General features: G+C 42.8%; 1 protein-coding gene across 1 annotated transcript in view; it reads right to left on the bottom strand.

The window, feature by feature from the left end:
* Positions 1 to 27,741, bottom strand: part of MRPS5 (mitochondrial ribosomal protein S5) — a 428,043-nt gene that overhangs the window by 221,788 nt on the left and 178,514 nt on the right. Inside the window, exon 5 of the mRNA XM_085612093.1 lies at positions 5,406 to 5,440. Coding sequence (XP_085468219.1) covers positions 5,406 to 5,440 — 35 coding nt within the window. The remainder of the gene's footprint in view (positions 1 to 5,405; positions 5,441 to 27,741) is intronic.

Raw genomic sequence — 27,741 nt, 5'->3', positions numbered from 1 at the left:
GCTGACGGTCTCGTTTTCAAGTCTTCGCGGCTTGAGCTCTCCTGGAGCACGCCGACACCACGGGGGGACCTCCGAGGTGCTGGCTGCGTTACAATGGCTCCGCCGCTCACTCACTTGCTCTGCTGCACCGCACTGCACCGCTGCTCTATCGCTGCTCCTCCGCTTAGTCAGACTAGGCCTGAGTTTAATGTGTAACGCAGTTAGCATAAGTAATTTAAAGCAAGCAGAAGTGACTAGAGTGTGTTATAATTGTAACGGTTTGTGCAGTTCAAAGTAAGCACTCGGAGGTAAAAGCATCCACCTAAACAGACAACAGCATTAAATGATAGATGAATCCTCCACTGGCCTGAGCCAAGAAGACACAGACAAAGCCTCAAGCTAATGGCTGTATGAGGCAGGTCAATGAAAACAAATGGTTGAAATTGGCAGACCTAAAGCCCATATGTTTAGTCTAAGCAATTAGTCTATTTGGCAACTATGCTGTCAAAACCCAGATCTAGAACTGAAAAGGGACAAAACCCAGTATTTCATTTTGAACTTACTAATAGCACACAACTAAACAAAGCGTGCAGGTGAAAGCTGTATGAAAAATTAGAAGTTCTGTTGTCCTCCCACACCCATCAGATGCATCCAAGCGCTATTGTTCAAAACAGCCACTGCAGAATAGAATATTTTAGCCGCGCAAGATTGCGGTGGGTGGACCACATTTTGCCTTTTTAGACAGAGTGGCTCTTTAGAATGGAAATGAACATTTACTATGGATGATAAAGTTATAGTCAAGGGAGTGATATGAATCAATTCTCAATTCTTACACTACCTGAATTGGTTTTCCGCACTAAAATAGGCATGCAGAGTTCTTAAATTAGAATTCATTTCAGCTCTTACACTGTAACTTAACAAGCACTTAACAAAATGAAGAGCTGACTCCTGCAGCTTTTCTGAAAGCAAATGAAGTGAATGAGGCCTTACTTGGCGCACAATTTACTTCGATAATTGAAAGAGGCAATGCTGGCTCTCCTAATAAAGTGCGGGGCGATGTGGTTTTCCTCCAATATTTGGGAAATTCACAGAAATCAAAGGCAGCATATTCTGCAGGGGGAGGGTGACGCATACATTTGGAGAGCTGGATGGGAGCTATCTTGCCTTAGAATACAATGAACCTCATTGATAACAGTAATACTTTTTTACTTTGTGTTCAAAACGTTAACCGCATCATTTAGATCTGCACCCAGTTTTACACTAGCATATATTAGGAGGAAATGGGTGCAAATTGTACTCATTGGGTCAACAGGAACACTTTACAGAAGGAAGTACCTTTTGGTGACTCCCATTACAACCCATGAAACAAATGGCAATATTCTTCACAAAACTAGCCCAATTGTTTACACAATGATACAAATACCCCTATAGCCCAACACACGTTATTTGTGATGGAGACATCTGTGCTCATTATTAGCACCCAGCTGTAACATGTGCGACGTGTGAACAAAGCTGCTTTGTAGGGATTACTGGCTCATGCCAGCTTTCAGGGGGACCCACCATGTGGAGCAACCTGCAATTTTCATGTGGCAAATACTTCATAAAGGACAGTTTGTTGGCTCACATTGCAAGCTGAAATCAAATGTTTGAAGTTACAAGTTTAGAGAGAAAGGAACTACAGGAGTTCTAAACACCCTTACATTCTGAAATAGATCAAATAAAATAAGAAAACAATATAGTTACTATCGTTGGAACAACGTTTCGTCCAATGTGTTCTCCTTTTCAACAAATGGCGCTATTGAGTCCGAATTCTGATAATCTTCCTCATCCGGATACATACGATGAGATGAGCCTATCTACCAGAAAAACTGCAAACTCACTGCCTACCCTTAACGACTGTGGGGAAGATTTACAAGCCCCTTGCGCCACTTTTGCGTCACTTTTGCCATGTTATAAGTGACCCAAAAGTGGCGCAAGGGGCTTGTAAATGTGCACCTGTGTGTGACTACAGGGTCATTTCCCGCATCCCTCCCATGTGGCCTACTGGCTTGATATTATAAGGTATGGGAACCTCTCTTACGCTGTATCTGATGTTGCATTACCGTGCTGTTCGCACACATGTACCTGTCTTCATGTTGATATGTATATCTTCAGTCCCCGTTTGGATACATGATCACCACAAATAATTTGCGTCTTGAAGTTGCTGCTGCTCACTGACAAAACTGGTTGCTTTTAATATGCACCACTACAGCGCATGTCAGGCGTGAGACCATAAGCAGATGCAAATTTCCTGGTGTTATTACTTTCTCTTACAGGACCCAAGAGAGGAACCCCACTGGAAGAAGGACAACTGTGTCTGTTTGCTTGTCATATATATGTTGCATTTTGTGTCCTTACTGAATGTAGTGAGGTTGTTTTGACATCACTTACATTATTATAGGACAAAAAACCTAGACCTGACAAAAGCCGTGGACCCTATGGTCTCTTAAGTTTAGGGCTGAAACATGTCGACTATATACAGGGTGTTGTATCATTATCTCCATAGACACCCCCCTTTAATATAATTTTTAATCATACCAGGAACACCGTTAATAAAGGAATACCTGGGTGTTCAGAGATATTTTATATCTTAAGAACCCAGCAGGAAAATATTACAAGTGCTCCCTGGAATATGGACGAGCCCATCCTGGTTATGAAGGACCAGGATAAGACCCTACTGATGCTGTGTATACATGACAAAACTCTACGTACAATGTGTCTGAGTCACTACCTGAACCATGCGCTGCTGTATTCCAATTAGGAAAGAGGGATCATTTGCACCAAAGAGAGGCTTCAAGAGAAATAGTAGAAATCTTGAGATTTTCATTTCAGAAGAAACCTAGTGAAAATAAATCCCTTTTCGGCCTTAATGCTAGTGTTAGATCTCGCCTACGCAGCGCGCATGCGTTGTGTAGGAGACCTTTAGCCATCATACAGCTCTTTTTCCAAGCACATACTCGTGCTTGTGGAGGCATACAGCTTTCGGGAGTGTGCAGCGGCGTGCCACAAGCACGAGTATGTGCTTTGAAGAAGAGCAGGCTACGCGCGCACGCATACACGCACACACCACTCCCGATATGCCGCGTGCTTGTTTGTTTTTGTTTTTGCTCCCGCCCCTGCCCCCCACCTCGTCAGTAGATGCCATCCGCTAGTGTTAGGTTGGTGTTTTCGTGTTGATTGTTGTTTTACTGATATTACCAAAAAACAAAAAAACTGTGAAAAGAAAAGACAAATGAACGTGCATACACCGTCACTGTGTCTACTCTTTACAAGTTCAAATTTCTCTCTTTTTGCACGTCATTGTCATCAATCATGTGATGTGGGATGGTTATAAGCAATCTTGGGACACCTTTATTTTGGTGCCCGATGTGCTCCTTGCTGAATCTTACTTATTTTCTGTTCGCCAGTCTGACCCCGTGACCCTTTGATTGTGCGTGCATCTGTTTTTCTCGCATTCATATTTATTTGGTTGCCGCAATGTGTGATAGTAGTGAAAATGCCTAATAATAGTTCTAAAATTCTCTACAAGTATAAGATCACAGAAACAGCAGCACCGCCATATGTTGACCAGGCCTGTTTTGTCTTCTGCTGCTGCCGCCTTGGTTGGTGTTTACTGTTGTGTTGTTCCCTGATATTAATGGCACAAATATCGACTACAGCTCAAAAGAGTCAGACAAATGAATGCAGTCTACCGTTGTAAAATAATAGCTACACCGTCACCGTGTATTTCCAAGTTCAAATTTGCCCCGATTTGCACATATCATGTGGGCTGAGCCGGTGTTTTACCTATCTCGGGCCTCTTTTATTTTGGTGTCCGACATGCTCACGTGGAGATTATCTATTTTGTGTTTGCCAGTCTGACCCTGATGTTGTTTGTGCGTGCATCTGTTTTGCTCACATTAATGTTTGGCTGCAGGAATGCAGTGAAACTGCCAAATAATGGCCATAAAATTCTCTACAAGATCAAAGGAGCTGCAGCGTCATCAAATGCAGGCCTGGTTTGTGTTCTGCTGCTGCCGGCGCCCACCAGGGTTGGTTTTACTCTTGTGCACTTGTTCCCTGATATTTCTGCAAACACCTACCACAAAAGACAAATGCATGCTGTCTACCATTGTAGCTACATCATCACTGCGTGTCTCTATTGTTTACAAGTTCAAATTTGCCCCAATTTGCACGTCATGGTCATCAATCATGTGCGCCGGTTTTTAGCTATTCATTTTTTCGGTTCGCAAGTCGGACTAGGTAACCATGATGCTGTGCTTGCATCTGGTTTAGCCACCTAACGTTTTGTTGCCGGAATGCGTGAAATTGAAACTGCCTAATATTATCAACCCTAGCCTTGTAAAATCATAGCTACACCGTCACCGTGTCTACCCTGTCTTAACAAGTTCAAATTTGCACCCAATCATTTGGGCCGTTTTTTTCGCCTTCTCGGGGCCAGGCCGCTTTTATTTGGTTGCTTAGGTGCTGCAGCTTATGGGGGTGTTAAATTGACACATCCTGGTAGATACAGTTGCATCTCAAATCCAACATATGAAGAAACACCAGTTGTCTCACACTTCACCTTGCACAACTGGTGCACACACTTTTCTGTGGATGTATTCAGTGGATAGGGATGGTGCTGGATACGGATTGAATACTCTCAAACCAAAGAGTCTGCTTGACATCAGAAGAGAGAAAATGGACGGACAGGCAGATCTAGGAGTAGTTAATGCGCTGTCAGTGAGAGAAGTTAAAATGGGGACACCTGACCTATCTTTTTAAGTTCAGAAAAAGTTTTATTGAAAGAATATGCTCAAATGTTACAAAATAAAAGAAAAATAGGAAAAGCTAACAATTAGAAGTACATATCATGTTAAGTAATGATGAAAACATAGGCTGTAATATCAAACATCAAAAATTGAGAATAGTTATGAGAAAAAACTGGCAATTGATATGAAACACCTGACCTATCTGTATTCATTGCTACTATTTAATTCAACAGTTTTCAGAACACCTTTTAGTGGGACGAATTGTTGTTTTTCAGTCTTCTGAAGTTCGAGAGTATGGTGGACTGTTTGTATCTTAAGATATTGGCATTAATGCATACCTTTAAAGCACATGATGCGAGGGTTCTGCAAAAGCAGGAGTTTATTTAAACAAGCATTGGCATAGCCAATAGGTCTCACCTTTGGGACCTTATAAGTGTTTAGCTATGCAACGGTTGATGTTGTTGCACCATGGATATTGTGCTGGATGACTAAACACTTATAAGGTCCCAAAGGCGAGACCTACTGGCTATGCCAATGCTTGTTTTTTACTTTAGTCGTTCAATCAGCCTTTTTTTACTACAAAATGGAGACATCAGACTTTGCAAGTACTGTTCCTGCAACCACACAGTCACTTACCTCAATTACTCTTGAGTCAAAATCTTCATACGTTTCTGTGAAGGTAATAAAAAAAAAAAAAAGTTATTGTTTAATGACATGTGTATTGCTAAAGCTCATATTTCCTAAACATGTATTGTCCAAGTATAAATAAATGAGGTGTCTCAGATGTGATGTACTTAGGAGATATTAGCCATTTTAGGGTGAGTGAATGCTAACCAAATATCATTTATCTGTTGCATCCATAAGCAGAATCTACTTTGAAAGTACCAACAAACTTTCAAACATAATTCTGCATGTCTCTGGTTATGGTCTACATATCTACTCATTTGATGTGTACATTCTGAAGATTAACTGGAACACAGGAGACAAATGCGGCGAGGTAGTCCTAGGGGTAGTCTGACATAGCGGCATGGCTTCCTTTTTTAAAGTGGGAATTTTTTAAGCTAATGAACCGGTCTTTCATTTAACTGTAAAAAGGAGGAGTTACATGCCCCATGGGATAAAATATCTTCGGCTCCATCCTCGTGCTAGTATTTAGCTGCTTGCTTCATCATGCGGCAGGTGGGTTCTTGCTGCACAAAAGCATCATATAACATTCTAAAACTAAGGCACTAAGCAGTGGTCAGAAGGGGGTGGGGTGCAACAGGGGCCACAGGAAACTGTTGAGGTTCGTTCCCACTTAACTTCTCTGTGTAATAAATCTGTGTGGTGCTTCCTCGTGGTATGGAGGAAAGAAGCTTCTCATGAACGAACCATGACGTAAGGCTATCTTGCAGTCAAATTGGATGACAGACAAGCGTGTTCCTTTAACCCCGTCAACAACAAAAATCTCTCTACCTCTTTTTCAGTTGCCGGCAAATACGATGTTTAAGTCTCAATACATTTGTAATGAGTGTTTTCATGATCCAAAAAAACCAAACATAGCCTATATCAAAATAATTTATTAAATCTCTCGCTCAGTCACATTGTGCCTACTATATTTTTGGTCAAGCATACAGATCCAAAAAGTAGCCGATGCCTCTCTGCGAACCTTCTAGCAGTATCCTTCCTGCAGCATCTGTGATGTTCAAAGTGTCCTCAGGCAGGTCACCCATCGACAGTCTTGTGCCATACAATCTAGGAGAGGTTGTCCTATCAAAGAAAAGGCCCACTCCAAGTCTAGAATGGCATGTGTTTGATTTTCTCCATTCCTATCTCATGCTTGCCATCCTGAATGTGAAATACCAAGAGGATCTTCATTTAGCGGAGGATGGACACGCTTGGCAGGTAGCAAGAAAAGGCAGAGTAGCCCTTATCTTTTATTCCTCTATGCCAAATGTACATCAGCATCCAGCCTAGTCTAACAATTCTGGGTCCCCTGGAATCATTAGCACTAAGATCTTTTGAATGGCTCCTAGCACCCCCATCCAAAAGCTGCTTAAAAGCGAACCACCAGAGGATATGTGGTAATGTTTCCTTCTGCCAGCATTGTTTCCAGCACCTATTGCAGCAGTTTCTACCTATTGCGTAGAGTCGATGTGGCATCCAGCATCAATGCGGTTAGATGTTGCACGCTGATTTGAAGCCTTGGGCCTGGCCAATACCCTTGTGTGCGTTACAGGGAACTCTGTCCCACTGGTTCTCTGAAAAGGACAAACCAGCTTTTCTAGGTTTTGCCTGCCCAGCCACTGTGCTTGAGAAATCTATTGTTTTAAAAATAAACTTAAAAGGGACTTACACAATGCCATCTCTCTTTCCTAGCTTCTCATTGGCTCCAATGTGGCACACTTAGTTTCCCTCAATTTCTATTGGCTATAGCATATTTTCTTGCATTTACCAATGTTTGTTCCTTGTCTGCTTCTCTTATCAGTTTCCCGTTGCTGAAATACTGTTAACCTCGGTGTTAGAAATGGGGGTCTTTAGTTGGGACGGGTTTGCACCTTTTTCCAAATAGGGACCCTTCTTCCTAGTTAGGATAAGTGAGTTACACTCCTAAAATAACCCCTGCTCATCCCCTAGGTAGCTTGGCACAAGCAGTCAGGCTTATCTTATTGGCAGTGTTTAAAGCATTTGCACATAACCAACAGTAATACAGTGTAAGCACTACAAAAGGACACCACTCTAGTTTAGAAAAACATCCAATATTTTTATATACTTAAGACAAGACCAAAAACGATAAAAATCTACATTACAGTACTTAGAAATCTTCAGTTATTAAAATATGCTTGAAAAACAGTTCCTTGAGGTCGATAGCTTCATCAGGGGCTATCACGGCGTCGTGAACAAACAAATTCAAACAGTTCTGGCTGACTGCGGCGTTGCGGGTCAGCTACGGTGTCGGAAAGACCCTCAAACAGTACCTTTAGAGATGCAAGGCATAGGCGACCTCTCGTTGAGCTTCCGAAAGCGCGTCATCTGCAGGCGTCGGTTCTGGAGGTTGGTGCAGGAGTCGTCGGGCCCCCGAAGTCACAAGCGTTGCAGATCAAACTCCTCTCTGTGGAAGTCAGGAGCGCTGGGGTTGGCTGGCGTCGGGTGCTGCAGTAAGTAGTGCAGCGGTGCACATGCGGTGCCCTCAGGTCGCGGTGCGAGCAGCGGCTCGGTGGCAGCTTCACCTGGAGTCGTCGGTGAGAGCAGAGGTGAATGCGGTGCTCGTCGCAGTGCTGGCAGGTCGCAGTGCAAACAGCGGCGTCGTCGTTGCTGAAGCGCTGTCGTCGGCTGACGAACTGGAGTCGATGGCGCCGTCGGTAGGCCAAGGCTGCTGTGCGGGATGAGGGCGGAATGCGCTGCCCACAGGTCGCGGTGCGAGCAGCAGCTCAATGGCGGCCTCAGAAGGCATCGTCGGCAAGACCAGGGTCGCAGTGCAGCGTTGCGGCGGTGCCCTCTGCTGTGCCGTCAGGACACGGAGTCGGCAGTGGCGACGGCGTCGGGTTGCTTTTTCTTCTGTTGCAGCACAAAACACACAGTTCCCAATGCTGAGGGCAGAAGAGCTTGAAGTCTTTGCTGTTCCTGAGACTTCTTGAACAGGGGGCAAGCTCTACATCAAGCCCTTGTGGAGAAGTGTGGCTCAATGGTTAGAGCGGCAGACCCTGATGCAGAGGTCTGGCCCGGGACCCGGGTTCAATTCTCGCCTCAGCGGGTCTTGGGCTCAATTTCCTCAGACATGTTAATTCTCGCCTCGGTGCCTATTCTAATCATGGGTCCCACTCTGCAACTCTGGGCAATAGCTTGCTTAATCTCCACAACGGCCCCAACAGCGCTGGGATGCCTGGCTTCACCGTGGGGGTGCCCAGGAGTGGACATTTCACAGGGAAAAGCCAGGAAGGGTTCCACAGCGGTATGAGTTACAGCGCCAGGAGACCCTAATTGGGTAGCAGTGCGCTTTACAAATACAACACATTTACATTTACATTTTGGAGAAACTCACAAAAGTAGATTGCAGAAAGTTCAGTCCAGTCCTTTCACTGTCCAAGACAGAAGCAGCCACTGCAGGCCAACACAGCAAAGCACACAGCAAAGTGGTAGTTCCTCATCACAGCTTCTCCAGCTCTTCTTCTTGGCAGTCTTCTTGGTCCGAAAGAGTTCTAAAGTTCAGGGGTCTGGGCCCCAATATTTATATCCAAAAATCCTTTAATCTCTTAGGCAGAGAGTGTCTATGCCCAGCCAAAACCAGTTCTGTCTTCTCTGGTGTGGCTTCCTGGCAGGAGGTGGAGAGGGCATTGTCAGAGGCAGACCAGGCCCAATCAGGTGCAAGTAAATCTGCTCCCCCTCCTCTAAATGCAACCCAGGTCTATTCAGTCCTTTCCTGACCCACCTAGACTATCCGGAGCCACTCCTGCTTCCAAGCCCCTGTCATCCAATATCCAGACAGTCAATCCACAAACCCAGCAGAGGCATGCTGGATGGTTAGGCAAGAAAATACCTACTTTCTAAAAGTGGTATTTTCAAACACAGAATGTAAAGATCACCTTCACTAAAAGATGCATATTTAGATTCTGAGTTCAGGCATACTAAACTTAATTTTCCTACCTAGTTGCCAGGGCCAGTTATGTTTATAAGATGTTTTAAACAAACTCACCATTCTGTCCTATGGGGAACAGGTAGCCTTGCAATAATAAAAAACAAAATTGACAGTAATTCACTATCAGGACATGCCACACACACACCCTGCCCACAGGGGTACCTTGGGCCGACCTTAGGGGTGACTGACATGTAAGAAAAGGGAATGTTAGGGCCGGGCAAGTGGGTGCACTTGCCAAGTCGACATGGCAGTACCAGACTGCACACAGGCTCTGCAATGGCAGTCCGGAGTTACATTTATGAGCTGTTTGGGTGGGTGGCACAATCCAGTGCTGCAGCCCACCAACAGCATTGATTTACGGTCCCTGGCACACACAGTGCACTTTACTAGGGACTGACACACAAATTAAACAGGCCAATCATGAAAACACCAATCCACAACACATTTTACCACAGGAGCACTTGCACTTTACCACTGATCAGCAGTGAGAAAAGTGCGCAGAAACACTAAACCAGCACAAACAGAGTCAAAACCGGGAGGTGAGAAAGCAAAAACTCAGGGGAAACACGCCAAAAGATGCTAAGTCTAACACTCGGCATGTTGGTGGAATTATTTTTTCATTAATACAGTTTTGCCTCTTTCACTTTCTCACCCGGAGAGATTAAGTGATTTGCCCAGAATAACAGGATGTTGCACTGCCAAGACTCGAACTGGGATCTTCAGACTGCGAGTCAGCAGTTCTGGCCTCTATGCCACATCCTGTAATGTTTGTTTTATCAAGGAAGCAGCAGTATTTGAGATTCGTAATATTTCAAAAAAGTTCCCTAACTTTTTTGATCCGCTTCTTAGAAAAATCTCAAATCGAATTCCTCGTCTGTTGCACAGGTACTTGGCAATTAAAGAGTAATTTCTCCCTATTTTTGGGCTTGTCAGTGTGATGCAGTTCACATCCTTTGACAATAAGGAAGCTCGGTGGATGGTAATCATGAAACACTTTCTTCTTCATAGCACAGAGTACAAGATAGGGACAAAATCACTCAATATAATGGGCCGCGAACAATATGCAGGATCAGTCTTACTCACAGACCTGTTCTTCCATAATCAGAAGTTTTCATACCAGCATAAAAGGTATTCAGATTTACATAGAGGATAAAAATGTTTTCTTCTTTAGAACCCAGCCAACTCTCTGCAGTCATTAAAGTGGCCTGTTCTATCTTACAATTTATTTTTACTACTGCTTTACTCTTTAGTTCATCTCATGGTACTAAAAGGTGTCAATCTGCAGCCCCTTTCACTGTTAAACCCTCACTTATCCAGATTGACCAGTGGGTGTTGCTGATGAGAGTGTTGGCCTTGGCGTGTCTCGACTTCTACAATGTCATCTACATTGGTCTCCCTCGAGGCTCATTGACTGGCTTCAACACCAGGCACCCAGACTGTGTTTAAGCCTTAGTGAGCGCGAATATATCAGACCAGCCTGCTAAGCTCTCACTGGCTTCAAGTTAATGCAAGGGTCAGGCTTCTCTGCACAAGCCAGAAAGCAGATTGTGGCATGCACTGGCAACACACTATGCACAGTACAGATGTCATAAGTGACCTTTATTGGACATAAGTTCAAAGCACCCATTGGACTCTGGCCTCCCCTTTCCTTCTTCTAGCTGGGCTCCCTGTACTCATTTCCGTGCCGAAATAACCAAAATGCAAAACATAGTACATTACAAGGAGAATAAATAAATACAGTGCTTGAAAGAGCTCACAACTTTCACAGGTGAGGAAATACTGTGGTCAGGTTAGGAAGCTTGGAGAATAGCGGTGACCTCCAAGATCCACAGATATGTGAGGGAAAGAGTGGAAAAATAATTGAAGATAACATATTTTATGTCCAAATAAGAAAAGTGACATAATACAGAGAGGTTTATGGCAAAATAGGAAAGCAAATTGTCTCATAACCTGCATCTATTGACTGGAATGTCCCACAGCAGGCTACCAGTGTTCTCTCCCCTGCCCAATTCCCCTGCAATGACACCCTGTCCTTCAGCTCTCTTCACCACTTCATAAGGGTGTAAGGAGAGATGCTTTTTGGTACCACACTAACCAGATCATCAGGCACAGACGGCTTCACCTCCTCTGACTCATCTGCTCGCTTCTTTGGAAAACCACTTGCCCAAATGATAGTCTCTCGACCAGACGCCATACTCCTCAACCACACATCTCACAGTGTACTTCAGGTTTGCAAGACCCCTATCAGTTAACATGTTTAAACACTTTGGTTCCCTTTTTTGGTTATTGACTGTACTGACAGCTATTAAATTCCTGAAACGTATGGTCTTGTAATATTTTGCTTTTCAGTTTTGTGCCTACAATATTTTGTATGCTGCAGGGTAGTTTGCCCTAGAATTTAGTCATATTAGAATTTTGTTTCCACATTTGACAATACAGTCACTGCCTTCAGGTGGTTTTGTTTGAAATGAGTTAGTATCTTTCCCCAGTGAGTCCTTGCACTTGTTGCTACACACTCAAATTCACCGTTTGTATCATTGCTTAGTGGAAATGAAGATGCTTAGTACAGTCACAGACACAGACTACAGAATTTGTTTTCGGAAATTATTGTAAGTAGACACAGGTACAAAGTATACACCTGGCACTATTTGTTGTTTATAGTTATTGTTGGCTGGAAAACAGATTGTAAACAATGCAATGTTTCTAGCATGTAATTTTATTTTAGGCAACCAGTACACATTTTGTGTTGTGTGCTGACTGAGTAAGATGTGCAAGCAGACAGGAAGCAAGGGATGTGCAGCAAGAATTGGTGTAAGCATCAGTCATAATTGATGGAATGACATAAAACTTTTCAATGGCTTTGTATGAACCTCTGTCACAGCGCTTTATACAAATCCATAGAGATTACAGCTGGGACAATACACATTTACCATATTTCCTACAGAAAATGGGCAGTAATCACTCATTTTTAGGTTTTGCTGTGACAGCCACAAGATCCTCCCAGCTCCTGGTGGCTTGTGACCATTAGTTGCAGATTCTTTCCTGGATGGGGCGGAAGTGTAATCTCACATGTGTTACGAGTGGGATGCATGATGCCACCATGCCCATGAGTTTCAGGAATGCCCTCACTGTCAGAGACCAACCCCTCTGTAAAGGCAAGCCTGCTCTGTGATTGCCTCTTCTCTCCTCTGTACTGGATATGCTTGTGCTGTTTTGGAAATAAATGTTGCTTCCAGGCACACCTTTACCTGTTCCGGTTGTGGTGAAGATTTTTTCTGATTTATTGTGAATCCAAGGTGTTGCAGTGTGGCTATCACTGTTTGTATTTTCCTATGATATCTTTCTTTTGATTGTGCTTTTACTAACCAATTGTCATTTAGACTTAGAGTGGCCATATAATCCCTTGTCATCTTGAACTGTTGTGCACAGATGAACTTGTTTAGGAATCTGAGATCTAGGAATGGACTCAAAATCAGGTCTTTCTTTGGCACCAGAAATTAGGGTGACTAGTTTCCCTTAATGGGACCTTTTCGATAGCTCTCTTGTACAAGCGTTCTTTGACCTTTCTGAGTTGTATGTTCTCTTGTCCCTGAAATGTCTTTGGTTTTGGGCGAATTTATGGAGGCTCTTTGAGTAGTTCTAGGGCTAGGCAGTACCTGTAACGTTTTATGTTTAAAACCCAATTGTTTGAGGTAATTTTTCCCCTCTGGGAGGTGTTGCATAAAGGGCTCCATCTCGTCCCATTGTTGGTGGTCGTATCAGTACAAGACAGAATTGGAGTTAGCAATCCTCCACTGGGTTGCTGCTTTTCCTTCCATCTTTCTTACCACCAAGTCAAGTCTCTTACACTTATTTTCTGGTGGTGGGCCTGTGGATGTGGGTACGTTGTTCCTCTTCCTAGCGTCGTCACAATAATCAAATCTACTGGAGTATTTCCCTTAATGTACCGGTCTCTCCCCTCCTCATTCTATGACCATGTGGTTGTCATCAGCGGGCTCTTATCTTCGCATTTCTCGCAGTCTTAGGCAACTTGGTCGATCTTCATACTTTTCTGTTTTTTCCCAAAAACTTCGGATCTCCTCTGTCATGCTTCCAGACCCAACAGCGGAAAAAGGAATCTGAAGATGGGGACTATGCACAAGAACTTCCAGAACGCTGTCTGACATCACTCAGGAAAGGACATGGTTGTTAGCCCTACCCTACCCAAGGAGGGAGCCAATGGCAGACTGGGATGGCAAGGGGACATAGACAAGCCCAAGGACCTGGATGCAGCTCGACTGTTCTTAAAGCTGTTCAGCACTGAGTCTGTTTTCACACCAAAAAGACGGGAGCCATCACAGGTCATACATATATATAAGGGAAGCTTGGACATTTCCGAGAAGCCAGTGTTTCGGAGTCACTCATGGAATCATAAGGTCACTGAGAATGCAATCGCTCTGCCCAGAAAGTCTGTTGTATCCAATCCGCAGCAAAATGTGAACTTTGCTGCATTTCTGCAGTCTGCTATCGCGTGCTATGGCTCAGCCTTCCTCCAATACCATTGGCAGCACCACCCAATCCCAAACTGTGTGTGTAGGAAGCTGGCTCTCTATATAGAGTACTAAAACGAAGCACACTGTGCAGAAATTCCAGCAAGTCCCTTATTGGGTTACAGAGCCAAAGTAGGTAATACTAATGGTCTTTTTGTGGTAGTGTGGGTGAGCGGTTAGGCTTATGAGAGGTTACTGCTAAGCCTTTGTTGTACTCACAGAGGCAATAAATGAGACACACACTCAAGAATAAATCTGAGACTAATTTCCAAAATATTAATTGGTATGTGATTTTTAAGATCAAGAACTTTGATCTACAGTAAGTAATTTTTAAGTTATGAATTTCAAGAGTTTGCAAAATAAATCACACTTGTGCACAGTTACGCACTGTTGAAGTCAATGGGGAAAAAGACAAAAATGCATATAAAATTGTAGTCAATTTTCAAGGTTCACCTCCCGGTAAGTAGCAAGGCAAGGTCCAATGTTCCACCAGCGGATTCTCTGGAGAGTCCCGGATTAGGCCGGGGGAAGGGTGCTGAGGTCGTTGGTAGCTGGTGTGCTATGGAGAAGGGGAGCCCTTGGAAAACACACTGCACAGGGGGATTTAAAAGCAAGTATGAATGTAGTTGTGTCTACATCGCCTGCCCCACCTTAGGGTGGTGCTGACTGAATGTGGGGAAATCTCCTCATCAAACTAATTTTCCTGCCTTTCCTCCTGCCAAAAGTGGAGCAGAAAAGGGGTGTTGGCGTCCTCCACTATTTGGAGCTGCCGGGTTGCATGTCAAAGGTGGCACCATTTTTTAAGCTTTCCACTCTGGAAGGCCATCCTGACCTGGAGAAGGTGTGAAGCAACTCTGCCCAGAGAAGGCTTTTCTCCTGGCATCTGAGAGTGCTGGCTCTCACCCCATGAGGTCAGAAACATCTAGTGGTGGCAGACTTGCTCCATGTCTGGTGGTGGCAGGCTGGACAGTACTAGTCAGAGGCAACAGCAGTGTGTGGTAGGTTTTATGGGGACCTTCTTAAGTGTCAAGTGTGCATTTATTAATAAATCTATCACTGGCATCAGTGAGGATTTATTAAGACAAGCTATTTGGTACCAAACACGCTAGGGTACAGTGAAGCCAAAATGGAGCTCTAAAACTCTTAATTAAAAGTATCCAGCCCATGTACTCTTCATGGCTTCTGTGTGCACTTATAATATCTAAGAATGGCTCAGATATTGTAGGGTCATATCTGCTCATGGCATATAGTGCAACCTGCCTTGGGGCTGTAAGGCCTGCAGTCAGGGTGACTTACCTATACCGCATGGAGTGCATGAGGGCGCCATGTCGACTTTGATTTTCTCTGCACCAAGACACACAGCCTACAATGGCAGTTTGCGTAGTTTTGGAGAGAAATCTCTAAGGTGACGCAATTAGTGCAGCAGTCCCAGTAGACCCTCTTCAGTACACATGCCCGGGGTAACATTTAATAGGGATAGCAGGGACCCAATGCACTTACAGTTTGAAATCACATCAAACATCAAGCAAAATGTGAGGGCTAACCAGTTCAAAAGAAGTACTTTCCTACAGTGGAGGCTTGGATCACTAGGCTCTCCATGGTGAGGTGCTGGGTGAGAAAACGGGCGACCCCAGAAGTTGGGTGATGGCAGCTGGCAATTGTCCTGTGCACAGGAGCCCCTGTACAGGGCTTGGACCAACCCCCAAGTAGGGTATTTGTGAGTGCCTCCTTACATTGGGAGGTGAGGTTCAGAGATGATAACTAACGGCTAAAGCACCTTTGTCAAGACGTTTGTCTTGACTGCCACAGAGGGCAGCTGAAGGTCAAGGGCCTCATCTGCCCTTTGTACCACCACAGCGAAAGAAGCCCCTTCCTCTGTAGTTGTGGTAGTAGGAGGGACCAAACCAGTGTCTGGTGAGGTGTCCAAACCACTGGCATCTGCGAAATCCTCATAACAGTTGTCCTCAAGCTCTTCAAAAGGGTTGCATCCATAAGGGAACTGAGACCCCCCCCCCCCAATCACCCTACTCTCCGAGCATAGAGTAAGAAAAAGGAATTGGCTCCGCTTGTAGGTCATGGTCCCAATTGGTGCCGGACAACGCCTAACTGGCTCAGTGTCAGAGTCAGGAACAACAGTGGGGTCAGCGCAGCTGGGAACAACAACACTGGAGTGTACTCTGTGGATAGTTCTGGTCTCGCAGGAGGAGCCACTCCAGATCTAAGGAGCCCAACTGGCTCCGGGGCAAACCCGCAGGTGTGAATCCAATGGGGGCTCCATCCGCACCCATGGGCCCAAAGGCAGTCCATAGGGTTTGGACTGGCTAAATATGAGATGCATGACATCCCAGCACTCCTTGAGTTAGGTGGGGTGGGTATCGCTCTAGCTCCTGGGAACTCTAGGACACACACAGCGGACCCTAGCACAGGCTCCACAGAGGTCATGTGGGAGCAAGGCCTAGACTTCTATCAGTGTTGCTGCGCGTTGCTTGAAGACTTGCAAGGTGAAGTCTAAGAGTGCTTCAACTTCTTGCACTTCTTTGGTTTCTGGAACTCCCTGAAAAAGATTTTGAATTATGCCACCTACCGTTGTGCAGAGGTGCTGCTTGAAAAGTTACCGGATCCAGTCTGACACCTAGGGATAATTCTAAGGCAAGGAATCGGCGGCTACAAATCTCTATCAGATAATTGTTTATAATGATAGCACAGTGAACCATCCATGATTTTGTTATCGATTAGAAGAGCACTTATGTGGCCCTCATACATGAGAAACTGAGGCTTATAACTAAAAAAAGGTTATGAATATAAGTGAGACAACTGACAAGCCCAAGACGAAGACTCCAAGAAAATCGTTATGAGTATGCTCAGTAATTTCTCTGGTGAGTAGAAATCTTTCCACGTTAATCCCTCCTTGCTTTGCCTCTTACCACCACCACAGGTCACACAAAGTTCATGACAGAAGTGAATCAGGATTCCAAAATTAAACTAGGATGTATGTTGAAGGGTCGTAGTTGTGAAGGATTTCGTAAGGTGCAGAAGAAGCTGAGGCACACACGCAAAATAAAAAGTTGATCTGCATTGGGGTATATGAAAGTGGTACATAAGGGCTTGGGCCAAGAATTCATAGACGATAATGCATCATCCAAGTATGTAAACTGCAGGTCAGTTGTTGAGGTAAACAAATACGCTGAAAAGTGGATGGTGGCAAATAGTGAATCTGTGTAAAAGCATGTAGGCTAACAGACCCTGTAGTGAAGAGCATAAAGATGTCGCGTGGCTGGAGATTGGAGCGAGTTGGAATAGGTGCATTGAATGCAAGCGTATGGGATGATCAGAAAGCGCCCTGGAAAGGGAGAGGGAGTTGGAGACTCTGTGGCATTAGGCCAATTCCCTTGCCAGAGTCTGAAACGAGAAATGGGCTGAGACCAGTTGATAAATTAGGTAGACTGTTTCAAGATCAGCGCAGTTAAGTTTATGGAGAGTCATTGAATTTAACTCAGAATGGCCCTTCCTTATTTGCCCCGATGGTGTACTTCTTCCTTCAAAACATCACAGTGCAAGAGTATATTTATTTCGTCCTTAAGGAGATGAGGTAGGTGTTGCTCCTTGACTACTGCCTCTCTTTCAGTGGGTGCTATCAGATGTTCCTACGCTCGTACGCAGATTTGTAGTCCAAATTTAAGCAGAGGGACCACAGGAAGGAAAGCAGACATTAGCGCGGTCACTCCTTCACATGGGCTTCTTCAGTGTCAGTAAAGCTACAGGAAACTCATTTTAATTTCGGGCTTATAGACCTGTCCAACTCTGCCACATACTAAAATATCAATATAACACGAACACGCTCACACCGTTATTTGAGGCATGTCTGAATGCACTTTATTTACCCTTAGCAAGAATATGGATGCTTAGCAAGGGAACAATATTGCTTCAATGATTTCACCCACTCCCTTTGCCTTTGTGCTTCGACTATAAAGAGAATGTTTCTTTGTATGAAAGATCATGTCATTAATATACTGAGAGATGTTTTCCAATAAAGCACGGGTCAACTTGTTAACTCAGATTACAAATCGACCAGAGCTAGAAAGAAGGATAGTAATTCTCTGTTCTGCTTCATAACACCATCGCTTTTAGTATTGATTGAAAAAGAATATGGAAAAGAGCTTACACTCAATATTTCCAAAGAAACAACACGTCTTGAGACAATCCATATACACAGCATTCAATCTAACAGAATGAGAACTCGCTTTGTTGTTTCTCTACTACGTTTGGATACCGACGCAGCCGAGCAAGACAATATATTTTAAAGTGTAATACAGAATGAAAGCTGCAGGCCTACTACAGGCTATAATATTTAATGGCAGTGTAGATGTAAATCCAGCACGAAGCACAGGATCCTCAGTGATCTTAGAATGATATTACTAAATCAGTCTCTCAAACTCTCTCTCAGTCTTTGTATTATGCAAAGGACCCTGGTGACTTCAAATATTTTGAACCACTGCAGCCAGACGTTTCTTTAGCACAGGAAAAAGTTTTGTTCTTTGCCCTCTACATCGCTATCTATGATCGACTTGTAGAAAAAGCAAGAAATGCCACAATCACTATTAGTATTAAATAAAAAAAAAACAAGCAAGTCTACATAGTGCATCAAACAAGAATTATTAACAGTCAGTGCAAATACAGTGTTTACAAAAGCGCAAATGAGGATCAGTATTTTAATGGATGGAAGAGAGTCACATTTGTCGTACATTTTGTCACCTCTGGTGGTACCGGAAACAAATTATGTTATAAGCCATTTGCCATGCGCATTATCAACAGAGGTCCCTAGAATAGACGACTAGGCAAGCAGAAAAAAATGGAACTTTGTTAAGAAAGATAAGCTTTAAGAAAGAGTAAGTTTTGAGCTGTTGTGTGAATTTTTCAAGCAATGGTAGCTGGCCGAGTTTTCTGGCCGCAGAAATATGAACCTCTGGTTCTTAAGTTCTGACATTTTGGGGCTATCAGAAGAGTCACTGAAGAAGAGCGAAGGGTCCTACTCTTATTGATAAATGCTGTGGTATCACCCATTGAGGCCTTATGTTCAATACATAGGGCCTTAACTCGTTGAGTGCTCATGACGAGCTCAGCTCGTCATGAGTCACAGTGGAGCTGTGCTCATGACGAGCTGAGCTCGTCATAACGGCCGTGACCCGCTCACGCGCAATTAATTCCCCGCCTGTGCGGGAGAATTAATCAGTGGGCGGGGTCGTGACGAGCTCAGCTCGTCATGAGCACAGCTCCACTGTCAGTCATGACGAGCTCAGCTCGTCACGAGCACAGCGGCGCCGTGCCCCCCCCCCCACCCTGCCGGGGAATTACCCCCGCAGGGAAGGGGTTAAAATGGATTCACTGCTTGGTAGGAGGTCAATAAAGTTTATGAAACAGTGGACTAGCATGTGTATTGCATGGGCCCCATTAATCCATTAAGTCACAGTTTATGTAACACAAACTAGAGCAACTCCAAGCAAAGGGAGTTGATATAGTCGAGAGGCGATCCTATGAGAGCCGCAACAGTCATGCTTGCTGTCCAGAGAGAACAGAAGGAGATTATTTTGCAGAATTTTGAGATAAATACAAGATGATCTAACTGAGAAGACTTGGCAGTTAAGGACAATTAGCAGTCAATCTTCACCCCAGTCTATTCACCTGAAGAGACGGAGTTGGTAAAGGGCCCAATGTCTTCTGGCAAATAAGCATCACACCAGAGGTCTCTACAACCATTGACAGTAAGTATCTTTGTTTAGTTTGAGTTCAGTTCAACTTTATTACTCCCTATCAACTCCCAAATAAATCTCATTTTGCTGAAACGCAGAGCGAATGGAGGATAGCTGTCAAAACGCATTAGCTATTGAGTATCATCAGCATACATATATTCTCTATTGACCCTCTAGGCCAGGGCGCTCGCCAAAGAGCTTACATTTGAATGAAGATCCATGCGGGACACCGCAGCTGGCAGGTAACGTTTGTGCAGTGCACAATGCTAATTTTACTGCCTGTGTCTGATCAGATTAAAAAACAATTTAAACCACAAGGAGGCGAGATCCAAAATACCTGTGGTAGTGACACAGTCCAACAAGACTGTGATGGACCAGGGGAAAATACAAAATGTTTGTACCCCTTCGAAGTTAATGACCTCATAACCTTAAAATTACTAATTGTTTGAATGAATGTACTAATCAATCAATGCACTTTTAATTAGACACTACACGTGGAAAAACTAACTGGCATATGCAAAATCTAATTTACTTACAGATGTGAAATTAAATTAACATAGGTTTGTGTTTCGTGTAGAAAATAGAAGTAAAATTGCATGTATTTTATTTGTAGTTAAATATACTGTGGCAAAGAATGCAGATGGTAAGTAAAATGGTTTCAAATGTCGCTTATGCTAGGTAACACCTAACACGGGTCATTGGAATGGTGGGTGGTAAACAGAAGGGCTTATTTTCTATGTCTAATTTCTGCTATGTTGTTTTCACATTAGTTCCGTTCAGGCCTCTAGGCCTCGCTGAGAAAATGGCAGCTGCCGAGAGATGTGATCACGTGTAACCAGGATGGCCCCTGCGCATGAGCAGAATGGAAGTTACAGTCATGAGTGTGGCCTATGCCTGGAGTGAGAGATGTCAAGGCCGCACTAGCCTAGGACAAGACTGGATGCGAAGATTCTCTGTACAAAAGCATGGGAAAGAATGAAAAACTCAGACTGCAGCATTTATTAATAATAGCGGTTGTTACAAATGTTGAAACTTACAAAGTCATGAGGATGCGCATTAATATGTAATTTACAGAACCGGTTTAGGCAAGGAGGACAATGAGGTGACCATCACCACCCCTCCAATGGACCAATAGAAATGAATACAGCCCCTAAAAAGTTTCAATTCTGGGTATAGCAAGTTAGTGAAAGGGTATAAAAAATGGTGCTTATGATGACGTTGTGCACTTGCTTATTTTTCTATTCAACACGACACGCTGTCTGTTGAGACGATTTTTCTCCCTGATGCTGAAAAGACTTTCTGAACTTCGAACTTTGATGGAGAAAAGGAACGAGACCGTCGCGGGATTATATCCTGGGAGGGAATACGTCCGAGGAGGTTAGAGGGACAGTCAGTCAGTTTGGGAACCTATCCTGTGATCTGCGGTTCATGCTCTGGTGAACCATTCTCGTCATCGCCCTAAGGCCAAGGGTAATGAGTATTTACTGTTTCTATTTGAATCTTTACTTGAAACACTTATGAAATTAATGATTATAATTTTGTCTAATAAATTTTACTTATCCAATTTATTCAATGAATCTAGATAAAATGTCATGCTGAGTCTGTGGTTATTAGAATTAAAGTTATGATCTATTAAAGTTAAAGGTTTAATTGTGAGTGAGCTGGACTTAATCACTTTCAACTGATTCTTACTAGTTGGTTCATCGACCCAAAATTAACGGAGTACCTTGATGTTTAATCCAGAAAATTCTAGAGTTAAATGTATATAATGTATATAGTTATTATTTAGGGAAAATTAATATTAAGGTACCCCGTGTGTCTTGCAGCTCGCCAGCTTGTCACTTATCCGGAAAACTGTGTGAATGTGTGTTTTCGGTGTTATGGGCCCCACCATTGAATAAGTGGTGTGAGAGTTTTCCTGGGTTGGGTGACGTTTGTAAAGGGTTTGTTTTAGCCGCGCTGCATCAACTGCATGATTGACTATGTCAAAAACTGCAGACCGGTCCAAAGGACTAAGGCATTGAAATTGGCCAGCATCTAGTTCTACTATGAGGTCATCCAAGATGGACAACAGAATGGACTTCGGGTTATGGGAGGGCCCAAATCTAGCCTGCTTAATAACCAAGCAGTTATTGGCCTGCAAAATAGTCCTGCAACATTTTTATCCACAATTGTGGCCACAAAAGTTAGCAATGAATTCAGGCGACAACTCTTTAAGTTAGTAGGCTCTGCCCCAGGCTTTTTCAATAGGCGATAATAGCATATTTAAACAAGCACTGGCAAAGCCAGTAGGTATGGCGCTGGGTGACATTTGGCTGTGCAAATGTTGTCGATAATTTCTGAAAAACTGTACAAGGAGACTACTTTTGGTGAGTAAGTGCACACTGTTCAAAAGCGGAATGCCATCACTCACAGAGAGGTAAGGGAATGGTGAATTGTGCTGAACCTGTGCCCTATGCTGTACACTGTTGTGGACAGAACAAAAATGGATAGACACACTAACAGACAAATAGATTAGGAAAGCAGGCTAAAAGCACCTATAAGTAAGTGTGTGTTTATTATATAGATAGATATAGATATATCATTTTATGAAAATAAATGGTCATGAAAACCAACCAACCTAAAAATGAGGGCACCACGCCTAATATGGAGGAGGAATTTAATAAGGCTAGAAGTCTAGTAGCCTGAAGAATTTTTTTTAAAGTTTGCATGTGGTTTCATAGAAAATTGATTTCATGGAATAGCATTACTAAGAAACCATTTCAACTTAACTGCTTAATGGAAATTTTTAGAATGAAAGGCTTTTACCTTTTGGTACAAACCAGTTCATAGAATGTCTTTTTGGCTGAAATTGGCTTATTTATTTAAGTGTAAATGCAATGGTTGCACATCTCTGATAAAAGTAACACAGATTACTAGCGGTAATCAAGCCATTAACTTCTAGCCCATGTTTTAGAAGTGAATGCATATTTAAATATGCAAATGTTACGCTAGAAATGCTATGCTTAGCAGAAGACGTATCTGAGCGAAAAGCATGATGAATGGTTGCTCTAAGGATACCATTGAAATACATGGACCTTAACATTTCCTCAGGAAACACCTCTGATAAATTCCTAAAAAACAAAAGATCCTTTCAAGAATAATATGTGGAAGAGGCACAGTGACTGGCAGCTGGTCTCAGGCCATGGTTGCCAATGGGCACAGATGGGCTGACTTAGGCGTATCTGCCCAGAAAGTTCCATTAAATAACAGTTGTTGTAGGTCCCACTCTCTGTGCCTGTGTCTCATAGGACAGTGTTGATAATTAGGCACTATCAGAGGTTAAGGCGTTGTTCTAAATTTGTCTCTCCGTCTTGTTTTAGACTTTGCAAAAAGGGGCATATTAATTCACAATAAAAACTAGCACTTAAAGGCAAGGCCTGTTAAGTTTGAAAGGATTAAGAAATGTCAATGGCTGAGTCAGGGTAACATATTAAGGCCCGATTTAAGAGTGGCCAGAAGTAAACTCCGCTATTTCCTGCCCTGGTTACTGGAAGTGAAATAATGGACAATTACAGCTTTTGAGGAATGGCATACGGCAACCGCAGATTCCCTAATGCTTTCCCATTTCCCCACGAGGAGATTTCGGTTTAACACCGCAGTTTATAATGTTTGAGGTTTAAACCATTAATAAGTCAAAAGAAGACAAAATAGATTACTTATTTCTAACTCTTAAGTTACAACTGATAACTAGACCAAAGATTTTAGCAATTTCAACCACATATCATCATTGCGCTTACTAAATGGGGACGTGAATTAACAAAATTGACTCAGACTTCAGTTTTGATGAAAGCTGGAATGTTCATGGAATGACCAATATTTTTACCAAATCTCAGGCCTGGAAATCTTATCAGTGTTCGTGGTCTTGCAGGCATGGTTGCAGATAAGCCCGATTTTGCCGGGGCTGGCATTTTTTCATAAAATAACAACTTAAAGTGATATTGACATCAGCAATTTTGTTTGTAATATCTGCTACCTCGGATGAGTTACTAGCACGTTTGAGTGATTTCAAGAAGGACCCTAAAAGAGCCCAGTTTGTTGACGCAGAATTTCTAAATGCAATCTAATTTGGCTGTCTCATTCGAGGTGGCCTGACCTCTTTGCTCTATGGAAGAGTTCAGTTGAGGGGGAGGGTCATTTGTATGTGCACTGGTTTTCTAGATATTGTCACACATGATTTGTTAAGATTGTATTCTAACCCTATTGGTCACCCTCTTTCAATTCCAAAGTATTAGAAAACAAACTTATTATGTTAATTAAACTTGATAGAGTGCACAATCACCAAAAGTTTTTTGGTCCTGACAGTAGGCGATGTCAATGCTACGAAGATTTATCAAAAGGTCATTAGCACGTCAACAGCGGTAGGTTGTCAAAATCGCCATGTTTTCAGGTTTTCCCTTAAAAGCTTGATCTCAGTTTCATTAGGGATATTAGGTAATCCAGGAGTGAGTTCCAATGTGTAGGTGCCCAAATATCTAAGCATAATTAGATAGTTTAAGTGTGATGTCTTTAGGATGCTTGGCACAGGATCGTTCTGAATCCTCCTAGCCACAAAACGTGGTCCATTCCATATAAGACTTTAAAAGTTAGGCAGCAGGTTTTGAATTGTACCCTGTTTCACCGGTAACCAATACATTTGTTTCAGCAGTGGGTTAGCATAGGAGCTCGTATGGAATTTGCAAATGAGGTGAGCAACCTCATTTTGCACCACTTACAATCTATGGTCAGCATTACTAGAGAGGTGGAGTTTGCATAATCTAATCTTGATATAATGTAAGCAGCGATTAGGTTTTCTAAAGCGAACATAAGAAGAAAGGGGAATAACTTCCGGATCATTTTCAATAGATATATGCATTTGATGTAAAGACAACTGTCAACAATAATTCCAAGACTTTTTTGGATGCACTCGATGCAAATGAAGAACCTATCTCAAGAAGACAAAAAATGCGCTTCCATAGGTGCACTCTATTTTTCAGTATTACTATCTCCATTAGCATTTAATTTGAGATAAAAAGCACATTGTAGCATTCATGCTGTTTGCCAAGTATGCCATCTAGATGTAGTAGTATTTGGAAATCGTCTACATTGTTCTATAACCTGCAGCCTTTTGCTGATAACTCTATTATTAATGGCCTAGCATAGCCAATAGGTGTGGAGATAAGGAAGTTCCCTAGAGACTCCAGCGCTTGCAAGTGTAGCAGGAGCTACAAAAGGTGATAGTTGAGCTGCATGGAAGCCATCTTCCCAAAAAGATTTCCCCCAATTCAATGTGGATCTATGAAGCCATGCATCCTTCAGACGGTCGGCCAAGATATCATGGTAGACTGTGTCTACGTTGGCAGACAAACGCAGTAATACCAATGCAGAAATTAGTTCCTAGTCGCCATTCAGCCTTTAGATCACTCACCGCTGATGATAACAGATTCTATTCTATGTAGTGGTCAAAATACCACCTGGAAAAGATCAAGATAACCAAAATTCTGAAGAAGGGTACAGATCTCCTGGGTAACATGTGCTTCTAGAACTTTTGACAAGTAAGAAAACAAAGATATTGGGAGAAATTTTCTTTTTTAAACAGTTAAAACATCACCCTCTTTTTTAACCCGTTCCGTGCTCATGACGGAACCACTCCGTCATGAACCACGGGCGCCGTGTGCTCATGACGGAGTGGTTCCGTCATGCTGCGACGTTGGCGGCCGCTCCGCCCACGCGGCGCTAATTCCCCGCCTGTGCGGGCGATTAGCGCAGTGGGCGGAGTCGTGACGGAACCCCTCCGTCATGAGCACAGCTCGCCCGTGACTCATGACGGAGTGGTTCCGTCACGAGCACGGCGGCGCCGCACTGCCCCCAAACCCCCCCAGCGCCGCGGCGGAATTCGTGCCGCGGCGAAGGGGTTAACAGTGAAATGACAATACGGCTTTAGAAAGGGTATGGGTACGAACGAACAATGCCTCAATCTGTCCTTAGTTATCGGTAAGTACATGAAGGCCAAGAAAGGATCGATCCACCTGGCCTTCATGGACTTATCCAGTGCATTAGACACAGTTAATAGGGGGAAGCTGTGGCTACTTATGGAAAAGATGGGCTTTGAGGAGTCACTCATTACCCTTTTACGTAGGATGCATTCAACTACCTCCGTTTCTATACGTTATGGATCGGGAGGAGAAAAATCTAGATCCATTGCATCCACAGAGGGCGTACGACAGGGATGCATTTTGGCCCCCTTTTTATTTCTTTTATATACAAATGGGGTGGAGAAATTCCTAATAGAGCAGCACTTGGATTATCCGACTGTAGGAGGTAATGCGGTACCCTTGTTATCATACGCGGATGACACCGTACTGCTGACTTTAACGGCTATCAGCCTTCAAAAAGCCTTAATGGCTTTTACTGATTTTATGACGGATTTGGATCTTAAGGTTAATTTTAATAAGTCTTTTATTATGGTCTGTGGTCCTAAAAATACAAAAACAAGAACATTTGTGGTAAATGGTAGAACAATTGAAAAGGTCCCTTCTTTTACATATTTAGGGAATGTTTTTAATAATAAATTAAAATGGGACAACACGATTGTGACTAGGACCCAACAGACCAGTAGAACAATAGAGGGCCTGTTTCGTTTTGCGTGCAAATTAGGACATAAGCCAGTGGCAGAAATACTTGTTTTATATAAATCAAAATGCCGGTCATTCACAACTTATTGGGCGGGAATATGGGGAAGTCAAAAAACCAGCCAAGTGCAAATTTTGGAAAATAAATTTATAAAAAGATTGTTAATGGTTCCCATTAGCTCTCCTACCAAATTCTGTCACTCTGAGCTGGGACTGGATTATGTTGAAGATAGAATTAAAATTGCGCCCATGAATCTGTGGGGGAAAGTGTGGTCATCGAAAGAACTATCATTTACTAGAGCAATTATAAGGGACTGTTTAAGTTTAGAAAATACATCGTCTATTCCCTGGCTCTGTTAAGTCAAAAATGCCTTAAGTAAGATTGGCTTAGGCAATTATTTTAAAAACCCCGATGGCATACCAACCAACATTAAAACAATGATTAAAAATGCTTATTATGATGAGCTAGTGGCACCTAACCTGGACGATGAGACTCCATTCCATGGGTCGCCAAATCTTCATCAATTTTATTTATCTTTTAGTACTCACACACATTCCAGCTTCATTTTGACGAGGTTTCGTCTCTGCACATTGCACTTTCTTGCGGCTTTTCCCAATCAGGTGAGTTGGTGTGAGAGACTGACTCCCTGTCCTTGTGATAACCTAGCCGAACAGAGCACAATGCACCTTATGCCGTTTTGTACTATGTATAAAGATATAAGGGCTTGTTTTATTAGGCCCATCCTGAGAGAAATTGTCCCTTGTTCACATCAGGATGGTTTTAATTATTTACGTTCTTTGTCCAATGCCGTCACATGTTGTGCTGTGTTAAATTTTATTAGAACTGTCTTGCGAATCAGAAAAAGATATGAAGTGTGATAGGGAAATTGGGAAATATGGCCTTATGCAATTTTTTATTACTTATTTATTTTTACACCCTTGGATTGATATAAAGAAAATGGTAGCTTATAGAAAACCCTGCTATGAAATTTTCTATGTTGTTTTGGTTATATTTAGTATGTGCAAAATGTAATATGGAAGATTTTAAGAAATGTTTTACTACTGTAACTATGTACTTTTATGATTCATAAGAATCAAATAAAGTTTTTCAAACGAAACGACAATGGCATTTTAAAATGATTTTGGAATTGTGCCCTGTGCCAGTTATTTATTTATTAAGCATAATAGGAGGCCTTATATATCGTTGCAATTTTTTTTCCAAGGGTACCAGAGGAAAGGTATGTAATGGTGAGGCCGATTCAACTTGTCATCAGCTCTTGTTGGTGACCATCAACTAAGGGGTTGGAAGAACGAAACGAAAGACGAATTAGGTCAGGTTCTGCTGTCTTCAAGTAACTTGATTTTTTTAACATTGCTGTCTCTAATTTTATTTAATTTATAAAAATAAATCATTCTATTGGTTGAAAACTT

Source organism: Triturus cristatus, chromosome 6 (assembly GCF_964204655.1).
Source record: "Triturus cristatus chromosome 6, aTriCri1.1, whole genome shotgun sequence".
Taxonomy (NCBI): domain Eukaryota; kingdom Metazoa; phylum Chordata; class Amphibia; order Caudata; family Salamandridae; genus Triturus; species Triturus cristatus.
The sequence above is the reverse complement of the archived record's forward strand: the minus strand, read 5'-3'. Positions and strand labels throughout refer to the sequence as shown.